Source organism: Phalacrocorax aristotelis, chromosome 1 (assembly GCF_949628215.1).
Source record: "Phalacrocorax aristotelis chromosome 1, bGulAri2.1, whole genome shotgun sequence".
Taxonomy (NCBI): Eukaryota; Metazoa; Chordata; class Aves; order Suliformes; family Phalacrocoracidae; genus Phalacrocorax; species Phalacrocorax aristotelis.
In genome coordinates this window covers 176,484,539-176,508,493 of record NC_134276.1, presented here as the reverse complement: position 1 = coordinate 176,508,493, position 23,955 = coordinate 176,484,539, and the positions used below count along the sequence as shown (strand labels likewise).

Below are 23,955 nucleotides of genomic sequence, written 5' to 3'. Positions count from 1 at the left end.
AAAATAGATATATTTTTCTCCTGATAAAATATGTGCATGCCTAGAGCTACCAACGTTGCCAATGTCCAGAACAACTCTTCTCAGATGACAAGCTTGAATCCAACACAGGATACTATTTGGAATAATGAACTAATTAGAACAGTAAACTTTGCCACCTAGAGAATGAAGAAACCCCGTACCTTTACAATGAGCATATGGCATTGTCATGACATAATCTTCTCCCCTATTTAGGAATGTTAGCCGTCCTTCTCCATCTAGTATGGCAGATAACGAATTCCCTGAAATTCAAAGCAGAAAATCACATTTCTCACCCTGCAAGACAACAGTCAACATTTCCTATTAACTAAGCAATAAAACTAAGAACATCAGTATATTTAGCATTGCAGTCTATCCTGTTTCGTGAAGCCACTATAATAACACATCTCCCATTAAAATACTCCAAAACTAGAAATTAATATTCCAAAGACCAGTAACAAATATTTGTAAAGAAAGGATAATACAGTGATCAAACCCCTGATTCTTCTAACAGCCTTCTTTCAACCACAAAACACAGGTCTTTTGCACCAATTTTACACTCCTCAATAAAGGTACAACTAAAAAACCCCATTATTTACCATAGAATTTGGATTTGGCCAGAATGCTACCACTAAGGCAAAAACCATCCTTGCGGTTGCTAACATAGAAGGCAGATATTGGGGGATGATGGGATACCTGTTGAAAAAAAACACATATATTTTTAAAAAAACAACAAAACAAACAAAAACAAACATGCAACATAGTACAAACCATGAGCTAATAGTGACAATGCAAAATTCAAGCTGCATATAATAGAATAGAGTTAATGTATGTAAAATGTGACTATAATCTCTAAAGATAAAGATCAAGCAAACATTCTCACTGAATTTCAAGAGTTAAGAAAATTAGCAGCTGACTTTTACTGGAGCAAGAGGAAACAAATGCTGGCAACATCTTTCTCTCTGTCTCTCTAGGAAGGCACACTAAGAGATATGTAAAAGAACCTACATTCATCAAGAGAGCTTTTAAGATACTATTCATACAGTTAAATACATTTTCTGAAACTGCCACATCATTTATCTAGCACAAAATTGCAATATGTTTATTTCTCTTCAAAATATTTGTGCTGGTTATTGCAGCTACCTGTTCTGCAATGTAAAACGTCTTGCTGTTCGTCCTTGGATGAATCCACATGCAGCGGAAAGTTTCACCAAGGATAGGATTGTATGGCTTTTTCAGTCCCTAAACAGAAACACAATAGAGAGTAACCATGCAATACTTACAAAAGATCTTTGTGACAACTGGTAAAGTAAGACACACACACACACAAAAAATCCTAACATATATGCTGGAGCACATTGTACTTGATTTCATTGTTTGAATATTATGCTCAGTTGCTCTGCTCTTCATTCTAAGGAAATTGGCATAGATTTAGTATATCTGCTGAACTACTCTAGGCTACACAAAAGGACAAACATAATATAAGAATTTTTGTAGGATTATTACAGACCTTTTGTTTGAAGTTAGCTAGTAAGTACTTTCTTCTTTCAATACTGTTTCCCACCAACATGACTACAAAGAATATGTAGTATAAAGCTAAATGAAGTAGTGGAAATATTATTCCTCCAACTGCAGCACGTTATCACTGAAGAATGGGGAACATAGAACTGGCTCAACTTTATCACAAAATGTTTAGTTCAACTTTTACTCCAAGCAAAAAAAAAAAAAACCAAAACAAAAACTCCAAACAATTGAATATAGTCTATTTTAAGCATGGTTAGGGACCATAAAGGTCCAGATTTATTTGTGTAAATAATGAATACTTAACCTTACTTTTTAAAAATGCATAACAATATAATTTAAAAACAAAAACTTACTCCAGCACATCCCTAAACCCTCAAACTAGATAAAATGACTGAAGTAAAGACAAAATAACAGGTGAGAGGACACCTTTGGCTTTTTGTAGAATCCCGACAAATACCACTTCACTACTTTTTTCATGCGGTTGTAAGCATTCTCTTCAAGAGCAGCTCTGTGAAACAAACAGATCACACAGATCAAAGATCAATATTGTTTCAGTTATAATACACTATCGATCATTGTGATGTATCTTGTATCTAGGTGCTGACCAGAAGAAAGATTTTGTAATTTGCAGTACTGTAAAACTTTCAGCCTGATTGCATCAAATTCAAAGTTTTCAAGTAGTTGTCTGAAAACGGAAATCAAACAAAAAATCAGAAATGGTATTTCCATAAGTGAATCTGTTCTTTGTAACATTAAATCCTGTTCCACCCACACCGAAGTTCTTCCATTTATAAAAGGTACTACTTTAGACAACCAGCCTACTCACATACAGAACTTATTGTTGAATAACATTTCAATTTACAGTCTTTAATTTATCAGCAGGCAACTATAAACCTGAATGGAACTTTACGCTGTATTTAAAAGGTTAACTGGTACTGTTTTACTGTTTTAAATATGCCTCCTAGAGAAAAAAAAAATTAAACTTATTTTGAGAAGTCTTCTAATTAGTCTCCAAAAGCTAAACCAGAAATGTCTGCAACACCATTGCTATTAGTAAGAGGAGCCAGACTTCAAGATGTACCATATGAGTGCTCAGGCAGTTAGATTTCAGAAAACAAGGATATCTGATGACTGATACACTGTCAGACAAACATTCAAACTCTAAGCAGTCTACGATGTTGTTTAAATAGACAGGATCAAATGTTTCAGCGTATGCTGTTGCTCCATTTTAGTTTAAAAAATTAAAAGAATGAAAACCAGAAACAGGATTGACTCACTCAGACAGAAAGTCTGCATGGTAGTAGTAATCAGACAGCTTGTCCAGGAAAGAACGAGGTTCCAAGATAAATGTAGGCAGTACAACCTTGGACAAGTCCATTCCTGGACGGACTTGCTTCAGCAGTGTCCAGATCAGACTTTTGTTTTCTTCTGACACTACTTCTGTCTGAGCAGCCTCCCCTGCCTAGGATGAACAAAAAATTGCTTACAGAAAGGAGAAAGAAAATAATCCTCCAGAAGACACGTCAACAGATTCTAAGGATGCAATGAGACTGGAAAACTGATACTTGAAATGAATAACTCAGAGAAGCTGAAGCAACTATGGGAGAAAAATCAAGTTTCTTTAAACACACTTACGATACAACTTTAATGAAGGATGATATACTAATTCAGCATCTAAAACTGCATTTATTTTCACCAGCCCTAAAACAGAAAAATTTGAGGTAGAATGTTGTTCAGAAATCCTCCCTTAGTCCTTTCCTAGGAATCAAGTACATTACCCTGTGATCTCATGTGCAGGACATATAGCAAAGGGCTGTTTGTTCTACCAACTTTTCTCCACCATGAAAGCTGCCACATTTATGCTTTTCACTGCCTTGACCAGTCAACAGTATCAACAATCTTCCTTAAAGAAACCCACTACTTCGGGATAAGTGAGCAAAACCAGCAGCCACACCCCAGTATGCTCCTTTCTATCCAAGAAGAGGGGAGATAACCTTCTTTATTGTTTCTGAAATCAAAAGCAAAGTTCTAAGAAACGCATCCCTCTTTCCAGAACAGTTCTAAAAGGCATACTCAAGAATTTAATGTCAACTTAAACTCCTCAACTTTTCCTAAACTACTACTACTTCTAGAAACAATACTAGAAAGCAGTAAAGCACAAAGTATTTATGACCCATAGGTATGAAAAAAAATATCTCATAGTTACCACTTGAGAAGAAAGGGGAAAGCTGTGAAAAAGCTCATCTCAATTTCTGTTACTAAGGTTTTTTTTATCTTTATAGCAAGTAAAATATAAAAATCGCTGTCATAATTGCCTGTGCAGATATGTAAGACAACCTGCAAAAGTGGAATGGCAGCTCTGAGGCATCAAGCTAGAATGCAAGGTGACATCAGAAACACAGCAAGCCTTCCACTGAATTCTGCAGACCCCATGGCTGCTTAACTCCTCTCTTGCAATATTAAAAATTGAGGTGTCAGCCTGCATTAAAATCTTCAACTTGAAGATTTTTACTTGAAGAAAAAAGAAACAGGAATAAGCTAATAAAAACCAAATAGAAATAACAACAAAAGGATGGGTAGACATGGTCAACTCCTGCTGCAGGTGGCCCTTTCAACCTTCTGTCTGAGCAGTATTCCAGATTATCTCATTATCTCTGTCAAAATCTCAGACACAAGCACAGGAGTGGTAAAGCAGAGCAGAACATGAGTGAATAGAACTTATCTCCCCCATTACTGCAGAAAATATGAAAGGAAATCATGCAAGTCAGCTTTTAAGCATAGTCTGACCCCTAAAATATCAGCTTTCTATTTGGAGAAGTTGCTTGACGACCACATCAACAGCACTTACCTCCCCAAGTTCTTCATGACTCTGTTCTAAATAAGTAGTTTCCTTGATATCAATTGGTTCTGGATCGATGTAAGAATCATCCTGTCGCTCCGATGTGTCACTGTCACTTTCCTCGCTTTTCCCCAGTCCATCATTATCAGATTCCTCGTGGTCATGGTCATTTTCCTTATCAGATTTGTCAGAGTACATATCTTGATCTTTAAAGTGGTGCCTTTCAATTTCACTGTCATTTAGCCTACAAAAAATAAAGGCTAAATCAATCTTCAACTTCACACAATAATTTCATGTTTGTAAACCAGGATCTTGATAAAATACACACTAAAATTGCCAGTATCAAGCCTGTTCTGGCAGCAATGTCAAACTAGCTTTGTTGGAAACATATAGGATGTAAATGCACCAAGTTTAGACTAGCTCTATTGGAAGGCACCTAGAACAGTCTTCTAGTCCAATGGCCTGACCACTTCAGGGTTGACCAACAGTCAAAGCAGTAATTAAGGGTATTGTCCAAATGCCTTTTCAACACTGACTTGGGGCATCAACCACCCTTCTAGGAAGCCTGTTCCAGTGTTTGACCACCCTCCTGGTAAAGAAATGCTTCCTAATATCCAGTCTAAACCTCCCCTGGCACAGCTTTGAGCCACTTCCATGAGTCCTTTCACTGACCACGAGGGAGAAGAGATCAGCACCTCTCTCTCTGTTTCCCCTCCTCAGGAAGCTGGAGAGAGTAATGAAGTCACCCCTCAGCCTCCTTTTCCCCAGATGAGACAAACACAAAGTCCTTAGGCACTCCTCATGCCTTCCAGCCCTTTCACCAGCTTTGTTGCCCTTGACACAATCAAGGACCTTCACTTCCTTCATAAATGATGGGGCCCAGCACTGCACACAGTACTCCAGGCGAGGCTGCACCAACGCTAAATACAATGGGATAATCACCTATTTTTGACTGGCTGGTTATACTGTGCTTGATGCACCCCAAGATGCAGTTTGCCCTCCTGGCTGCCAGGGCACACTGCTGACTCCTATTGAGCCTGCTGTCAAACAGCATCCCCGCATCCCTTTTTGCAGGCCTGCTCTCCAGCCACTTCTCCCCCAATATATACTGTGCCCTGTGTTAGTCTGTGCCAGGTGCAGATGCCAGCATTTGTTCTTGTTAGATTTCATGCCATTGATGATTGCCCAATGCTCCAATCAATCTAGACCCCTCTACAAGGCCTCCTGTCCCTCGAGAGAGTCAACGGCAGCTCCCAGTTTGGTATCATCAGCAAACTTGCTAATTCAACTCCTGCATCCAGACCATTGATAAAAATACTGAACAGAACAGGCCCTAGGACTGAGCCCTGAGGAACGCCGCCGGTGACTGGTCGCCAGCCAGATGTAGTCCCATTCGCTACATCCCTTTGAGGCCTGTTGTGCAGCCAGTTCCTCACCCAGCACATTGTGAACCTGCTCATCTCACAGCTGGACAACTTGTCCAGAAGGACGTTGTGAGGGACAGTATCAAAACCCTTACTGATATCCCTAAGAAAATGGAATTTTTGGAACTGTCCGCTAAAGACATACCAATGAGCTATGCAAACCTGGCAAAACAGAAGTTGAGGGCCAGAGACAGAAACTGAGAAAGAAGCACTTGTTTTACAACTATATCCTTGAGGAGAGCTGAGAGACTGATCAAAGCAAACATCCTGCCTCAGAAGCTGCTGAGAACGGGGTGATAAATTGTATAATCAAGGAGAACAACTAATTGGGATGTGGATAAGAACTAAAACAAAGTGCCCAGTAGGGGAAATATCCTCATTATAATACTAAAAATCAGGCTGATAGGCCAGGAACCACCCCCTTCTAGTAAGTCCCTTAATCTATGAGCATGCATGGTAAATTAAAAGTGGGCTGTACTGTTACATCTAAGTGAGAAAGAAATTAACCAATTATTAGCTGAGGCATGTCAATATTAGCTGTGATTGACACATTTACCTGTATAAATGCCTCGTAGTTTCTCAGTGCAGGGTGCTAACTTTCTAGGTTACCACCTTTGCACAAAAATGACTTGAATAAAATACTGCCACTCTGTGTATAGTTTGTCATTTTGCACACCGGGCGAACAAGCCCGCTTTTTGGGATAACATTACTAAAAATCCAGAAAAACTTCATCCACCACCTCCTCTTTATCTACTAGGTGGGTGGCCTTATCGTAGAAGGATATCAAATTAGTTAAACAGGACTTTCCCTTTGTGAACCCATGTCAACTGTGCCCAATGACTGCATTGTTCTTTAAATGTCTTTCAACAGCATGCAGTATGTTCTCCTTATTTTTTCCAGGTACTGCAGTTAGTCTAACAGGTCAGTATATTCCTGGGTCTTCCCTCATGCCCTTTTAATAATGCTAGCTAGCTTCAAGTTGGCGGGGACCTCCTCAGACCCAAAACCTTTGACAGATGATTGAGAGTGGTCCTGCCACAACATCCGCTAGCTCCTTCGGTAGGCTGGGATGAATCCCATCAGGCCCCATGGACTTAAACATTCAACTGATACAACTGGTCTCTTACAATTCAGTGTCCACAAATGGGAAGTCACTGTTCCCACACTTGTGCTACTCCAACACAGAGGACTGAACAGCCCAAGGTCTACCAGTATTATTAAAGACTGAGGCAAAAAACCACATTGCATTTCTCCACTTCTTCATCCCTGTTTTTCAGGTGACCATCTTCAACACGTATTGGTCCACTGTTTTCCTTGGACCTCCTCTTGCTATTAACATACTTCAAAAAGCTAGCTCTCAGTTGAAGCTAAAATTGCACTCACTTTTCCTCTCCCTCTCCTGCCAACCCCATCAAAACCAGGCCTGCAGGTTTTGTTGCTTAGGTAGTTAAGCACACTGAATACTCTTAGAATATGCTATATCCAAAGATCTGCTTAATTAAACCATTAGTCTTAATTAGACTTAACAGTTGTAGCTAATTGCTGTGATTGTAATCTGGGCCAGCTGCTGATATTAACCTACTATTCATGAGTACAGATCTCTAGCCGAATTGTACACAGCAGTTTTGTTTTTTCCATGGGATAATGGAAGGAGCAAAACTGTAGATGAGCCTGTTTGGTTGTCTGGGTAGGGCCTTGAATATGGGCCAGGGGCATTACTTTGCCTTTCCTATGCTTTTCTCAGACTATCTATGCCAGAAAGAACTGCATTTCTGCCAGTCCAGGTCTTCTGTCTCACATACAGGAGTATATCCTTAAGAGCAGTATAAAATTCCTGTCCACCCAGAAAAGACAGATGGGCAGCTAAATCTCCATGGGTGAAAGGGATTATTTGAAATAAATTTATATCCACCTGAAAGTACATCAAATTGGTGGAAGATTACTGAGAGAGACTCTGCATAGCGCAAGCTTCAGACCCAACAAATAAAGGACTAAATTTTTTATATTTCCTAATCTACTTTGGTACCACAAAGTGTTTAAAAACACCATTCATTCACCATGCTTGTTTAATAATGTATTTCCACAAAAGCTTATGCTCCCAAAAATCTGGCTGAAAGTATTTATTGAAATAAACAGGGAGTTATTCCAGGGCACTCATACATTAGATACCAGATAATTTCAACTTTTGTGCATTTCATTTAATATAATAATAGGGTGACTGAGCATTATTCATTCATCTGATGATTCAAAGCTGAGACATGCTGAAACCATTTAAATAATGATAGGATTATTAACTTCTTTAACCAAAGAACAGCAACTTATATTCTCATCTACCACCTTTTGTCACGTGTACTAAACTTCTTATTTTCAAGTGAAGCTAAAGAGACCAACTTCAAGATACAAAAAAATTAAAACCGTAACAGTTTAACTGAGTACTTAAACCTACTGATGTGACACTCAACTTTGAGTTGCTTGGGCCAAACCTCCCTCTGTATCCGCTTGGCTTGAAAAAAAGATTTTTTCATTTTATCCACATACAATATAAAACACAGTGCAGATAAGGGAAATAGAGAGAATTCAGGATCAAAAAGAACTGCAACCTTAGAAAGAGATTCTCCCTGTGGAGAAGTTATCACTACCAGGTTCTGCCTAAACGACAATCAGGTTTAGTAATTAATTCACTTACGGTAAGTTTTCTCCACTGTGCAAGTTGTTAGCACGAAGCAGACCATAGAGAGAGACATGAGTACTGTCTGCTGAAGAGTTCAAATCATGTTCTTTACCTTCTCTAATCATTGTACGTTTAAGCAGACTTGAACATTTCAGTGCCAGCTCCAAAGCATCCATCCAACACCTGCCTAAAGACAAATTTATTATTAGGCTAAAAATTAAGGATTTAGCTGAACTATACGAGTTCCATTTCTTAATTTCACAATCCTTCTGGGTCTGCTTACATTGCCTTTGAAGACATACTTCAGAGTTGTTCCATGTTACATGCATCGGATTTTATAACTTGTTGGGGACATAAAAACAACTCATAACTACCCAGCTCTAGTACAAGGGACACTTCAGGGTAGGACAAGCAAGGTAAATCATGATGCTGTTAGAGCATATTCCAGTGTTTTTTCCTTAATACAAGTATGGTTCCATCCAGGCCCTGGCAGTTGAATTCCTCCAAAGTTGCCTGCAGCCCTGCTCTAGTTTTGAAGACTAAGGAACTGCAACAGTTGGCAAAATTTGCTCATGTAATACAATAACAATGTGGAAAAGGAGCTATAATGATAGCATATAAACGCCATTTCAAGAGAGCAGGTGTTCTAAAGTAACTGAATAAATTTGTGTGTTCTTTCCACTCCTTGTTTCTTCATCTCCATGTATCTAATCCATTTTTCAATACAGAAGGCAGAGTCCTATTTTTAAAGTCTGCAGGGTTGTTCTTAATTAAGCAGCAGGAGAGCAGCTGCTAGAAAGGTTACGCAACAGTCTTAAATTTTGTTTCCACATTGTAACCTTTGAGGATGGTTGCACTGATATTGACCACCACTTCCCCAGTGACGAAGGGTGTTACAAAACTATATTTCGAGGGAATTTTTACTACTAGAACTCTGCGCAACTGCTGCACTTTATAACACACAAATGCTTTAATTAGAAAGTATGCCAACATTAGCACTTTAGAAAGGTACCAGCCTGATTATTCAGACATAGATTAATATAGTTAAATCTGAAATAAACCTTTCCCCATCCTCCACCCAGCCAACACAAGGCAACTGCGAGGAGTTCAATGACACTTTCTTCAGGCCAAAATTTTCCTTTAATAACCACCAAAAACTACTAATACCAACACAACTGAATGCACTAAGTTAAGGGAGAACCTTAACAATTAAACTGCAATGACAGTGCTGTGCTAGACATGGTAAGACAGATGAAGCCATCTCTTTATAATAACTAACTGCTGTCACTGCACGAAAACACTGAAATATCTATTTACCATCTGATTCTGAAGCGGCTCGGATGATCAAATAGCTGCTGGGCAATGGCTGGGTTATAGAACCAACTGCTTCACCTTTGGGACCCTTGAAATACACAAAAAAGCAACAGCATCAGATATTTTAATTCAGTTTTCCAGTTCATCATTTAATGTAATAACAAGCTGACACACTGCAGGGCTATTTACTGCCACTCAGCAACATCTAATGAAGACATGAATGGAAAGATGGACAGCCCTCTTTTACTGGATTTCTCCTTCAAATTCTAAGTATAGCTCCCAATTCAACCCCACTTTAAAAAGAATGGTCTTTGGGATTCAAATAATTTTTTAGTGGTGGTTTTTTTCTGTTTGTGTTTTTTGTGTTTTTTTTTTTTTCTTTTTTTTGGTAAATCAGACTTGGCATAACAACTTGGAAATCCTCTGCTAATGTCACTTATAGAAAGATGACAAAAGCATCAAAAGGAATGCCACAGGGGAGTCACCCTCACTGTCCAGCGATTCCTGCATATGAGTGTAGAGACATCACAAGGGACAAGCCATTCCTCCTCTGCTCAGAATTTCAGCTGAAGAGGTAAGATTGAAAGCAAGCATTAAAAAAAACCCCCAAAACAAAACAAAAAAACCCCAACCCAACAACAACAGCAAAAAAACCCAAAGCCAAGACATGTCTGTGGGGTGGTTCAAGTGGTTTAACTTTGTATGGTTGTAAGATTTACAACAAATGTGGCCCAGTAGAAGACCCCATGTTTGTACAGCAACTGGCTTTCTCCCCTCCAGTCCCATCCATTCTTGATGAGAGCAAAAGTTCCTCTCTATTGCTACGAGGATGCTATGGTTCATAGCACAGAGAGACATGAGGGCAAGCCAAAACCCTGCAGAGAATGGGAGGCCCTCTTCAGTGATCCACTTCACACTTATTTTACATGACAATGCATTTGGTGTCTCAGCAGCATCCTGTACTCCAGAACTGCATAATTTTTGCCTGTCTTCAGAAGACGGAGGAGTTAACTAATATTTAAATAAAATGGAAATAACTCCTCCCACCCAAACACTATGTATTGCTGTAGGATCCCACTCATCCTTTCTCCCTCTCTCCTTCCACTTCAACCTCTCTACCTATCCAGTAGTCAATAGCACACAATATTGAGGTGCCTAACTGATGCCCAGGTCCATAAAAGACATTTAGATGCTTAAGTCTCTCTATAAAGGGTATCAGCAGGACACCATGACATTATGTTCAAATAAAAGACACACAGAGGATGTCAAATGCCGGAGTTTATTTTTCACTATGAAGTTCTTCACATTCCAAATTAAAAGAAAAAAAACTCCCAAAGACCTTTCCATGTCAAGCTTCTTTTTGGAATAAAATGCTAAACAATCATTTTAAAGCCCCTTCAAAAAAAAAGTTTACCTATGGTAACTTAGACAACTGGTAGGCAAAGAGGGCTGTATTAAACATACTTGAAGCTATTGTTGGAAGCTGGGTTAAGCCTGCCTAACTGACGACTTAACACGTTTTGGTCTGGATTGATTTCCCCCAGATAGAAGCCTAATGAAAAGCCAGTATAAGGCTTAGAAGAGGGAATTGGAAAGCCAGCAGAAGTTTTGAGCAAAAGCAGATAAAGGCAGATATTTTAGAAGCAAGCAAATGAAACAGCCAGAACGTTTCTGAGGGTGAGAGGCAGGTAACAAGGAGTCTCGGTGGCACTTAAATACTAATACAGGCAAGCTGGTGCTGGTGTAAATAATGTTGAGAAAATCCTGAATAGTCAGTATGGAGTAACACTAACTTGGGTGTTAGAAACAAGATTCCAAACCTCAGTTTCCCTCTGAGCAAGCAGAAAGGTGTCCCTACGAAAAGTCTTTCGTGAAGTGGCAACACTGGGATTAGGAGTTAGCCAGTTATGAGAACCAGAAGGGACAAACCCATGCATGAGCAACCCTTGCCCTGAGGGTGGACAGGCAGGGAAGAGGTCTCACTCTCACCAGGCCCCTGGGGAGGGGAGAGCACTGAGGCACAGTGCGGCACCAGGGGTGGGAGAGGTGCTGGGGCGCTGCACAAAGAGGACTGCAGCATCGTGGGTGCACCAGCGCTGTGCAAAGACCGCAGCCTCACAGGTCCTTGAAACTGTCTGGTCACAGGACATGGACTAAGGACAGGCCTCTGCCCATGAGATCTCCCCTTTAGAGTTATACTGTGGACATGCAGTGTACACCACTTACTCTGTGCTAAACAACTATAATTTAAAGATGAAGAGTGGTTTTGGTGTTTGGGTTTTTTTTAACGCAGGAAAGCTATAGGCCCCTAGGTGATTTGACAATAGATTGATTAAAACCAAATGAGTTATCTGCAGCAAACATTTAAGTAGGTTGACTTCTTTTGGAATAACTGCTTGTGGATCTTGATTTCCTCCAATCGACTACTGTTCCAAAGAAAAATTCCAATTTTTCTTTGGTATCACCCATTATGGTTTCAAAATCAATTTTCAGTATGCTTGTGTTCTGTACAAGAGAGACATTAGTTTCCATTTGTTAAGTGACTTTATTTGAAATGTCTCTGTTCCTGACAGAATGATGGTACAACTACTCCAATATAAGGTAGTAAGTAGGCAAGTTAAAAATTCCACTAGATTAAAAAAAAGTTGACGTTTCCTTTCTACAGAATATTCATGCCAATAAAACTCAAATGCCACGAACATTCAGAGAAAGCAATAGAAACTGATAAGTAGTCACAATTGACTAAATTCATTCATGAAAAATTATTTGCAGTAACTTTTCTAGTTATTAATTTTAGAAAACTGAAATGGCATCAGGACCAGGCACACGAGGAAGAACAAGGAAGAGTGCATCAGCTACCTCAGAAAGCAGGAGGAACATCAAAGACCACAGCAACAGGCTTAAGTTAGTGTGTGAAGTGACTGGCCACAAACTACTGCAGAAGAGAATGTGCAGCCTGCCAGAATACACTGTGGGAAATGTGTTTGAGTCAGAAAAACTCCTGCAGAGCTTATGCCTGTGTAAATGTTTCCTGCAGTATCATCCTCCTGCACTGACTGCAAACACGGCTCATTTTGCCTTAGGCTTCAGGCTCATTCTAGTAAATCTACTCTGTAAATCAGTCTATTTTTATTATGCATATGAAAGTTTGCCTCATGATAATAAACCTGTAACTAGCACATTATAATGGACTAGGTAAACAAGGCAAAAAAGGGTTTCAAACTTCAAGGCCTTCCTTTCATCTAATAAAACCCAGTAATTCTCAATTGCAAATAGCCATACCGAAATGAACAAACGCCACTCCAGCTCTCAGCACATTTAGAATGGACAATATCAACTTGTTCAGGTTCAAAATTTGACCTACCTTAAAAAAGTAAAAATCTGGTGGGGCATGTCCTCTAAATTCTAAATATCTAGTTAAAAAAACAAACAAATCCATTTCTCATTGCCAAGCAATAAAGAAATATAAGACTGATTTGTGATCTTCTGCAGACAGGCCACCACTTTGCAATGTATGTATATATGACCATAAATAACTAAAGCACATTAATACCAAACCCTATAGCTTTGAAAAAGGACATGAAGTTTGTGTTCTGCAAATGTGAGATCACTACTCATTAGGGAAAAGTCCTCCTAAGCAATATTAGAATAAAATAATTCAAAAGCAACTACAAAAAATTTGATATAGGTTTGGTCAATTTAGATAACAGTGACAATGATAACAACTCAGAAAGACTGCAAACAAACATCAGGAACTATACCAGCTGACTGACTTCCCAGTCTGAGTTAAGGAAGATGAAATCAATGCAGCATATTCTACAGATGTGGTAGTACATCTACATCAACTTAAGATTCAGAAGATTCAGAAGATACAATCCCACAATTAGTACCTACCTTAAGATGTATGTTGCAGAGGGCATAATTAATTTATTACGACAAGGGTCCTATTATTGTGCAGTAATTTCATCTAAAGCAAGATGTCATTTCAGGACATAAACATGTTCACTTGTGCTGTGCTTCCCCACCCCCTCTCCATATGCGAACACAAAACAAGGACTACAGAAGTTTGTTTACTAGAGTATAAACAATGAGTAATAGCAAACATTAAAGATTCTTAGGAGAAACTGAAGTAAACCTTGCTGTGCAGAACACACTGTGCTTTTCAACACCTCCAGGTAAGAGCTTCTCAAAATATTATGCCATGTATGAGGAAGCAAACAGACATCAGAACTGAAGGAAAACATTTATCTTCCTAAAATTGTAGCCAAAAAGGAACACAATTGGCTAACAAGTTGCAATATAAGCTATTATTGCACAGGGAAGTCATTTGAATTTCTACTCTTCCAAGCAAACTGAACAGGCTGCCATTTTATTACATGAATATAGGGTTGGAAGCCAAGAAAGGTTTATAACACATCTCAGCTGAAGGAGGTTGGCAAATCACTTCCCTCAATTTCTCAGATTTGACTGATGTAAAATACATCATTATACACTCATTCCTTCTGCTTACAGGACTGCCAGCGATGGCACTAACCTCTTTAATGGCATCCCTCTGCACTCCACACTTCTGAAGCTATTTAAGTATACAGATCAGCATAAATCAAACAGTTTTCATGATGAAGAGGACTAAATGTTGAAGGCTTATATTCAGAACAAACTATTAAAGTTATAACAGAAAATGCACTTCAGCTTTTCATTAAGGTTGTCTTTACTCATAGCTGGCTAATGCTAGTCATCCATTAAGAACCATATATGCTACCACTAACCTTTATAGCCCATATGGACTGCTCCAAAGGATGAAAAAGTTTGAAACAAAAGCCGTCTTTTTTAGAAGGCCTCTCAATGAGTTCACAAGCGTTCAGGAGCACTGTTCCTACCCACTGGCCATTTTTGGGGGTTTTGTAAACAAGCAACACTCCTGGTTTCAGTACACACCACAGTTTGGTCCAGCTTTTCAAAGTACCACGAATCTAGAAGATAAATAGTTACAGTTATATCTCAGTGAAACCAACACCAAAACCATCCCCTTTAACAAAATGAAAATTTAAATTATTTATTAGTTTTTAGTTCAAGCAAAGTTTATCAGATCCATCAAAAGTTTACCCAGGTTTATCAAAGACATTAGAAAGGTACAATTTCAATGCTCACTCTTCTATTCTTTCTTGATGAATACTTATTCTACCAATGGGTATACACACATCCAGACATGGGAAGTATGACAATTCATCTGAAACCTTCATGAATTTTCCTATCTGGAACATATTTTATCACTAGCATGAAGACAGGATAATTTTTGGAAACAGAGCTCCTCTGAAAACAGGGCAGACGTCTGTTAAGAAAGATAGGATATTCACAAAATAACTCAGATAAATTTGAATGTCTTAGATAAAATGTCTTATAACAGCTTTTGGCTTCAACCTATATGTGAAATATAAGATCCTTTCAAGTCCCTGAATTTGCACATCTGATTAGACTGCTTGCATCAATTCTGTCAACTCTGGATTTTAATTACTATTGTGTCCACAGGACTGAACGTCAGCTTGATCTCTGAGCAATGCTATAGCCTGTTTACACAGATTTTTGCGAAAACTGGAGAAACTTTGTCCAGACAAGCTACTGTTCAGAGCTAACTTTATAAATCAGTAACAGTTCTTTTTTCTTGTATAATTTCCAAGGAATATATTTACAATTCTAAGGAATTATATACAAATAAATGAACTGCATTACTGTTGATGACACTGATTGCTATCCTTGAGAAATTAATTCCTCACTTTCTGTACCAGTACTAGAGGACAGTTAGTTCTCAAGAGAGGAAAGGAAAATTACCAGAAATACACAGAGATATATTTATTCAGATATCTAATGTGACTGAACCATTTTCACTATTATAACAGACATAACAGAGCTTCAATTCTAAGTGTAAAATAAAAAGGACAGAATAAGAATCGCAAAGCCAAGTCATCTGAAGTTAATAGCTATACACACAATATGCATGTGAATATGGTGGCGGCAGTAAATGGGAGCTAGGTTCCTCTTTTCCCCTAGGACTTGAGCACAGAGACCCTGGGATGCAATTAGTGGCTGCTGTGCTTGTAGAAAAACATTAACAGCAAGTAAAAGATTGAGCCTTTTCTATTCTGGTCAGAAAGCAGCGAGCAGCTGCTACATCTTCAACTCAGGTTTCACATTTGGATTCTGACCTTCAACCAGTCAGCCATAACAATAACTGATGGGTCTGTGATAGTGCTAAGTAATTCTTTTGTCGCTCTCTTCTTTTCTTCTCTGTAATTTTTCTTTTGAACCTGTAAATAATAATAATAATAATAATATTTACAATGCCACAACCATAAGGCAGTAATCAGAGCACAAGACAACATCTATCAATACAAGCTGAGAAAAAACCTGCTAAATTCAATTTGCAATATCAATACAGAGAAGTAGCTTTAAAACAGCATTTGACTTCAAGTTGCGAACAACTATTTCATGCTTTGTTTCAAGAGCAGCTACGATGTAACCAATTTCAGATTCTTCTGCAGTTTGCTTTTAAGACCGAGAACTTTGAAACTCCTGTTAGAATCATGGGCAAAAACCAACCAACCAAACCCCCTCCCCTCCTTCCTTTCCCGGTGTAAAGTACATAACCAAATTTGGGCTAGATTCAGATTTACAGGCACATTATCTGATCAGTAGTTTTTACACACCAGTTGTTTTCCCTCCTCAGTAGAAATCAGCAGCAATGTATCTCCCTCTTTTAGAGGCAAATAATTTTATGTTTCTCCTGACATGGTACTTGCCGAACAGTGGAGTTTGGTCTTGTTACAACACAGGGGGAAGGCAGCAGGAGAAAAAAAACACAGGTACTGCATGCGAACTGTAATTTTGATAATTCAATTAATCATTTCATTGCATGTAGATGTCCTGATGTCCTGCCAACCTGAGTAATAATCTTCTGAATTATCCTATAATCTCGTGCCACCTTAAAGACTGCATTATAGAAGCCCATACTCAAGTAACACTACATTAATATTTGAAGCGAATCAACCGCACAACTTCTCACTATACTTAAATATTCCAGAGTTCCCATCACTACTTGGTGTTTTTGTCTTTTCATTAGAGAATATAGTAAAACTATGTGAATGCATTTATAGTCCATGAGGAGTTACTTGGAAATTAATTCACCTTGAGAGATTCTTTTTTTGTAAGTTTGCTTGAAGATAAAGAGATGTCCTTCTCAGAGCCATTGAAAAGCTTGGATTCAGACTGAAATTCACAAAATGCATAATAAATAAATAACAATGATAGATACAAGGATATATTGTTGTTGCAGGCCTTCAGAAAGTGTTCAAAGTGCAGTTATGTTTGTAAGGTTCCCGTTCCCATTCACTTTTCTGTTTCTCCCACGTAGGGAAAAAAAAAAACCCAAAACAAAAAACAAAACACCGAACCAAAACCAACAAACCACAACTTGTAACATGAGCTCTTCACCACCTATTTAGAGAGTCTTTTTTCATAAGGGTTTTATGGGAAAGAAGTCTGAGATTCTTCGTGAAGAAGATGAACTATATGCAGTAAATATTTAGCCCGTGTAGCCTGTATGTCAGTCTTTACTAGTTAGCCATTATTTTAGCAGAGAGAAAAGGTTTTAGGAAAATCCCAGTGTTCAAACACAGGAGTTGCTCCCATGTTGCCATGACATATGAATCCCAACATCTTCATTCATAACCTGACAGCTCCTCCGAATGGATTGCTATAGAGGCACTTACCCCGTGACCCATGAAGGAAAATACACCCTCTTCAATCTAGGATTTAGTGCTCTATAAATTATCAGAGTACAACCGACCACCAGTGGCACTTGTTCTGCTCCTTCCTCCCTAATCCCACGCTCTGATTACTTTTTGCAAGTCATCTTCGAGAAGCTCACAGTGGCGACAGACAGGGGAACGAGGCTCAGGTTTGTTCATGAAACCCAAAGCCTTGTTCATGGTGCAACAATATGCTGCCTCAGCACCACATGATTTCTCCCTCCCGCCTCCCCCACATCTTGTAAGGTTCAAAGTTTATTCCTTGGCACCTGCTGCCTACAAGTTGAAAGGGAACTAGAGAGACCAAAGATTCATCTTGGGATACAGAGCTCTTAAAAAATAAATTTTAAGAGTCTATCACAGAGTTATCATCTCATTCCTACTGCAAGTCAGACACCACTGAGTAGGTATCCACTATATATAAACTTTAGATAAATTACACAGAGTTGCATTTCTTTGTGCACTGAAATATAAGCCTGATGGACCCAAAGTTCCTGCCTAGTAAAAAAAAAAAAAAAAAACAAACAAAAGACAAAAAAAGAGAAATCAACGTAACCTTCCAAACTGAGTAAATTCAAGGATAGTTTATGAGAACTGCTTCTCAAGCTGTTCACCATTTCTGACTAGTCATTTCAAATCTCAGACTACAATGCAAAGTCTATTCAAATTTCTATTTTGGAACACTATTTAAAAAACAGTGAAAAAATATGCAAGTTTTGAGAAAACTTACTGCAATAATAAAATCAGTGCACTTGAGCACTCTTTTTCTTAACACACATGTTGCTCAAACTAACAAAATAAAAACTAAAGATTTACAAGTGGAACAAAGCAATTTAACTTTGATCCTTCTTTGATGCCTTTAATTCAGTACCAAGACTTTACAGGAATCTACACAGATACCTAGTGTCAAAAAGATATGTGCAATATCTGGCAAAAAGTAATTTTATCTCAAAATCATTTCAAAGATAGCTAAATGTTCTCTAACTTCCATATACATCTTAGAAAACTGAAGGAAACCTCTTCATTTTGTCTTAAAGGTATGTTCTTAACACTTAAAATTTAGCTTTAATACAAGCATACAACTTGAAATATCATTCCTCCGCCTAGAAGTTAAAGGAAATACAGTACTTTAAATGCAATAACGGAAGAGGACAAAATGCTTATCACTGTCACATAAGAAGAGGTAATGAACTCTTTATGCAAGCTGTAATGGAGCAACTTAAGTAAAACATTCATAAATATTCTAGTTGCTCACTAACAGAAAGCTAATGCAATCTAAAGGTCATGCATAAAAGCCCCAAACCAGTAAGTATCACAGGTTACAAAGACTCATTCTCTCAGTATCTCAGTTTAAAGCTCACTAATATGACACTGAGTAAAGGTCCATCTTTACCTGTCCAATGGATTACGAGACAGATCAGTGGTTCGTGTATTTTTAAGCTAGTAACTTTCTCAGTGTTACATCCACACAAAGTGGATGGGATCAAAATTTAAAAGGAGAAAACATTTAAAGAGAACCTACTGCAACTCCCAGCAAGGTACATTCAGTACCAGATTCCAGGCAAGTCTCATCACTGCTTTCCCATCCTTACTTAGAAAGAAGGGCTGTTATTTCACCTCCACAGCTGTGACAGTTACTATCTTCTGTTAGCCTGAACTTTGTTTGTGGGTTATAAAGGAACTACTAGTCTTATCAAGCCTCACATGCAGTAATTGTGTAAAATACAGATGAAGAAAAATATGTATCAGAAGTAGGAATATTGGCCTCATCTTTGATGGTAGTAAGATATGAAAAAAAGTAATGGCAAAGCACACAGAGACTTACGATCCTAGAAAGACAAGAACCTAGAAAAATAAATATAAGGAAGAGAAAACACAAATTGTATATCCAAAGGTAAATGATTAATAGAGTCTGAAAGAGACCCAAGTTAAAAGAGACAGTATTAACTTGATTTCCAAGTAAAAAATGATTTAGAGGTTTCTGGACCAACACAAATATTTTGATGGTAAATATGCTTCCTTGATCTCCCTGACAAGTGAAGCTCTAAGATGCAGTAAAGGTGAAAGAGACAAAGTTTTGTGATTCCAATTCAGATGTAAGACACCAACAGCTTGAAATGCATACCTACGCACCACAGAACTGCAGCATTAGCTGCAGAAACCAACCTGTTCACCCTAATGCAATTCTGATGACACCATTTAAGCAGGGAAATGCTACTATAATCTTTAAGTCACTTTGATTTCCTCCGATCTCTCTTTAATGTTTCTCTTTAAGGCTCTGACACATGAAATATAACAGGAAAAATTTGTGTCAAGACCTCGAGTGACTCCGAGGGGTGCGGCTGCCTGTGCCCAGGGCCATCTCTGAGACTGCAGCGCTAACCTTGCAGCAGGCCCCTACGGAAAGAGCTGTGTGTGAAAGCGGTGAGAAGCAGGCATCGCCCCCGTGTCCCTTGGGAGCTAGCTGTGTTCAAGCTCAGGTCCTCCCCCTCCCCTACAGAGCAGCCCGTGCCTGACAATCTGTTTAAGTGTCCGTTGTCACATTTGCCACTGTAAAAAACAGTGGATATCCTAGCAGAAAATAGATAACCACACAGCTGGGTAATTTAAAGCCTTTAAACTCTGTCCTGTAGTGATGCCTAAATAAGAAAAACAAGTGAACTTAGCAACTCCATTCAGTGATCAAACCATATACAATCTCCCCCTCCACAAAAATGCAGTCTTTCCCTCTTCTCTTTAATTTCTTGAAGAGAGAGATACACCTGTTTTATGAGGCACCCAATGGAAAATATTTTTTTTTTTCTGGAATTCCACATTCTTAATACATAAAAATCCCTAGATAAAAATTTAGTGCATTGACATGCCAGGCACTTTTGCTGACCAAAATGTTCACGCGCTTCAATGGTTACAGTAGGCCAAAAAATAAATAAGGTATAATCAGGGTGACCTATACGATGTCCTAAAACCAATAGCTTCTATAACGCTAAGCTACAAATTTAAAAGGATTTGGGAAAGGAAATATAGCTATTCCAGATTTTCCCCTATACTACTACAATGACTTTTTACACAAATCTCTCATGTACATACTACTTCTATACCATCAGAAAGAACATTTTGTTCCGAGTATGAATGCTATTGCAAACTATTCATGTAAATAATTGCGATCAGAACAAAACACAGCTCTGGAGAGACAAGACCTGGGATCACTACATAAAAAGAGTCTTTTTGGTTGCTCGGCTAGTTTACGTTTTCTTCCCTTTTAAAGTTTAGCCACCCTGAGATGCTATGGCTTTGGTGACTGCAGTGTCCATCTCCCAACTCCACTTTGGATGTTCCCAGTTTTCACTACATCTCAGTGACCCCTTTCCACCTTGGGACTACACAATGATGATTATGAATTTGCCTGGCTCCCGCCTTTTCCATTTCTATTACCCAGACTACCAGAAAGCATAGAGATGCATAGCAGTCATATCCAGTTTAATGTTCCACTGGGCATGCTTGCCTTTGCTCTCTCATTGCCTCAATGAAATGGGCCTTTATACTTGAATTCTGAAGTACAGTAGCCTTTGCAACAAATAGGACAACAGATTATACTTAACTATGTTTTACTCTGGCAATTTAGGCCTTTGCACTAAACCTTTTCCAACTACAGTTTCCTTAATATTCCTCTAAGATGATTTGCTACAGCTCAGTGAACAGCACCTACAGCTTAAAAAGATTTAAAATTCTGTTCTATAGCAAGATCTAGCCTCCATCCATTGTTACATTTGGTGAGGCAACATCCCACCCTAAGATGACAATGAAAAGATTCCATTTTTCAATTTTCACTAATTCGAACTGTAGATTTTCATGTGATGTCATCTTGAGAACTATATTAAGAAATTTCCTTTAATCTTTGTCTATTGCTAAATCTGAAGTGTAACCTTCCAGGTTACCTACAAAAAGGTTAAACACATTTGCACTTCATTAAAAATGTACTCAACTCCCTTAAACACTGTCATTTTTAAGCCAGGTTAGGAGGCTGCTTTCCTTACCTTGCTTTTTGACATGGAATGTGCTGTATCATCCTTGCTTTGTGATACATCATCCTTCCCTTTGTCAAAACCTTAAAGAAAAGACAGCATTGTTGCAAATTATTTGAAGACATAACATATTATATGAGCAAGCCTTTGAAATAAATTTGCAAATTGTTTAGCACAAAAAAGTGCAAGCAAATTGGATTTTTAAACAATGTATACACATACCAGTCCATCACATCAGTTACAAACATACCAGCTACTACAACATAAACTAATTTAATATCCACTAAGAGGTAAGAATGGTCCACTGTATTTGGATGGTGTTGCATCCAACTCAATAGCCTGAAAAATCATAAATATGGTGTGCAAACTTTTGTTCTTTTATCTTCTCATTCTCCCCTATCTGTGTACATGCATGCACAGAGCAGAACGCTAAATAAAGCCTTTTTTGGTTTGTTAATTTCTGCAGCTAGAAATAATTGTTAAATACCACCTATATGAAAGCAAATCTGAAACTCTGGTTAACATCACCAGTCAGGTTTTTTTGCAAGAAAATGAAACGTGGCTTACGTTAGCCTTGAATTTATGCTTTTAACTTGACACTGCATAAGTGTAACTACAAGGCTTTATATTAAAACAGTTGTTGAAATCCCACATTTTACTTCTGTTAGTGACTCACAGCACAAACCCCACACTTTCCAGTATCCAAGAAGCCAAGTGAGATGTGGCTGTAGCCATTATATGTGTGACAATGGAAAGGGGGGGGTCACGACTGGCATTAGCGCTGCTGTGCAGCTGCTACATGCCACAGAACATAGATACTGAGAACCTAGCATCCTCTTAAGGAAAAATAATCTTCTCTGGTTATGAGACAGAACATCCCAGTGATCACTTCTGTTTGAAGAGGTTGGTGGTAGCATAAAGGTTTTATAAACACGAATAAAAGAAACTGCACAATGGATTTATCAAAGTAAGCAAAAATGATGGCATTTGCATGCCCTCCAGACAGAAGGCAGATAAATATGAAGTCATACATGAATTTCAGGAATCCACTGAAAAGCCTTGCCTGGTTCCGACAGTGGTACCCTAGAGCTTTAGCCCACCAGAGGGCACTACATTAGCAGATAAGTTGCATAAACAGACACCAAAAGCTCTTCCCATTAGTATCTTCACCCTTCCGCAACTTACAATACCCAGAAACTCTAAGACAGAACTGATTCATCTATCACAAATACACATCTTGGGGAGTTTCACTGAGTTATAGAGGCATTAGGTCGGTCTTCAGGTTACATGAGAGATCCAAGATTCCTCTTAGTGTTGGTCTGGTAGTCAGTCTTTTGGGATTTTTTTTTTTGTTTATATTTATTACCTTTTGCAGAGACTCTGTTTTAAGACCAGATTTTAAAAAATTATATACTGGAATACAATGATACGTCATTTTATGTTTACATAAAGTAAACTTTACATGTCTTCAAGGAAACCTCTCCATGTCTTTATAAAAGCCCTCTGGGCACAGTTCAGTAGACCCTTCCCTTTTGAAATTCTTCCAACACATCAGTGACATGTTTGTTCAGCCAATGAAAACCTATAATGCATAAGGCTACTTGATCAGAGGGAACAAGGACCTAGACAGGCAAAAGATTTGTATTATTAGGGAATCCAGAAAAAAACCAAAAAGGTACGTCATGATCCAGAGGCCAGAAGCCACATTTCCTATATAACACCAAATACAAAAGCACATTTTCTACAGCACCAGTCATCAGGTGCTGAAACAAACCAAGGGTTGCTTCAAGCTTTAGAGGGCAGACCTGTCTCAGTTCACTGAGAAGTTATTAGATTTGATGCCAGTCTTAGGCAGTCAAACACACACCAGAACCATAGTCATGGGGTTTTCTCCCCACCTTCTCCCCCACCCCCAATAAATCCCTCATTAAAAACCAAGTTCCACTGAAAATGTAATGCAGGAATTTGATAATGGCTTTCCAGTTTTTACTTTTTTACTTATAGGCACATGCAGATGACTTAGTGATAGGAATCAACGAGGAAGTGCTAAGTCAGGTTTGTTCTTACAGAAGAGAAGCTGTAATTCACAGCTTGATTTCTAGAGCACAGCAGCTTTAAGAGCTTTACACATCCTTATCTAACATATATATGTTTTTATTTTCATAAACAAGCTTTCCATTGGTATCACCAATGAAAACAGAATGAAGTACAAAGTCTCAGAGAATCAGATACGAAGACACATTTCCCTGAACTTCACCTCCTTGCTTCCAGTATCTCGAGGCCAAGAGGTGCGTGTGCTTGCAGATTTATAAACACACCACCACAGTCACTGTTCCCTTCCTT

At 38.5% G+C, this 23,955-nt stretch overlaps 1 protein-coding gene across 8 annotated transcripts in view; it reads right to left on the bottom strand.

The window, feature by feature from the left end:
• The window catches only part of OSBPL8 (oxysterol binding protein like 8), a 94,693-nt gene that overhangs the window by 11,808 nt on the left and 58,930 nt on the right, over positions 1 to 23,955 (bottom strand). For 7 of the 8 annotated variants that reach the window (XM_075080765.1, XM_075080764.1, XM_075080760.1 and 4 more), the window contains 12 exons: positions 21,625 to 21,695; positions 16,968 to 17,048; positions 15,989 to 16,090; positions 14,555 to 14,758; positions 9,792 to 9,876; positions 8,490 to 8,661; positions 4,388 to 4,622; positions 2,817 to 3,001; positions 1,966 to 2,047; positions 1,159 to 1,257; positions 615 to 711; positions 180 to 278 (listed from right to left, as the gene is read on the bottom strand). In XM_075080765.1, the coding sequence (XP_074936866.1) occupies positions 180 to 278; positions 615 to 711; positions 1,159 to 1,257; positions 1,966 to 2,047; positions 2,817 to 3,001; positions 4,388 to 4,622; positions 8,490 to 8,661; positions 9,792 to 9,876; positions 14,555 to 14,758; positions 15,989 to 16,090; positions 16,968 to 17,048; positions 21,625 to 21,695 (1,512 nt within the window). Of the gene's footprint in view, positions 1 to 179; positions 279 to 614; positions 712 to 1,158; positions 1,258 to 1,965; positions 2,048 to 2,816; positions 3,002 to 4,387; positions 4,623 to 8,489; positions 8,662 to 9,791; positions 9,877 to 14,554; positions 14,759 to 15,988; positions 16,091 to 16,967; positions 17,049 to 17,551; positions 17,637 to 21,624; positions 21,696 to 23,955 lie in introns of those variants that run through there. The other variant, XM_075080766.1, reaches the window with a different exon arrangement.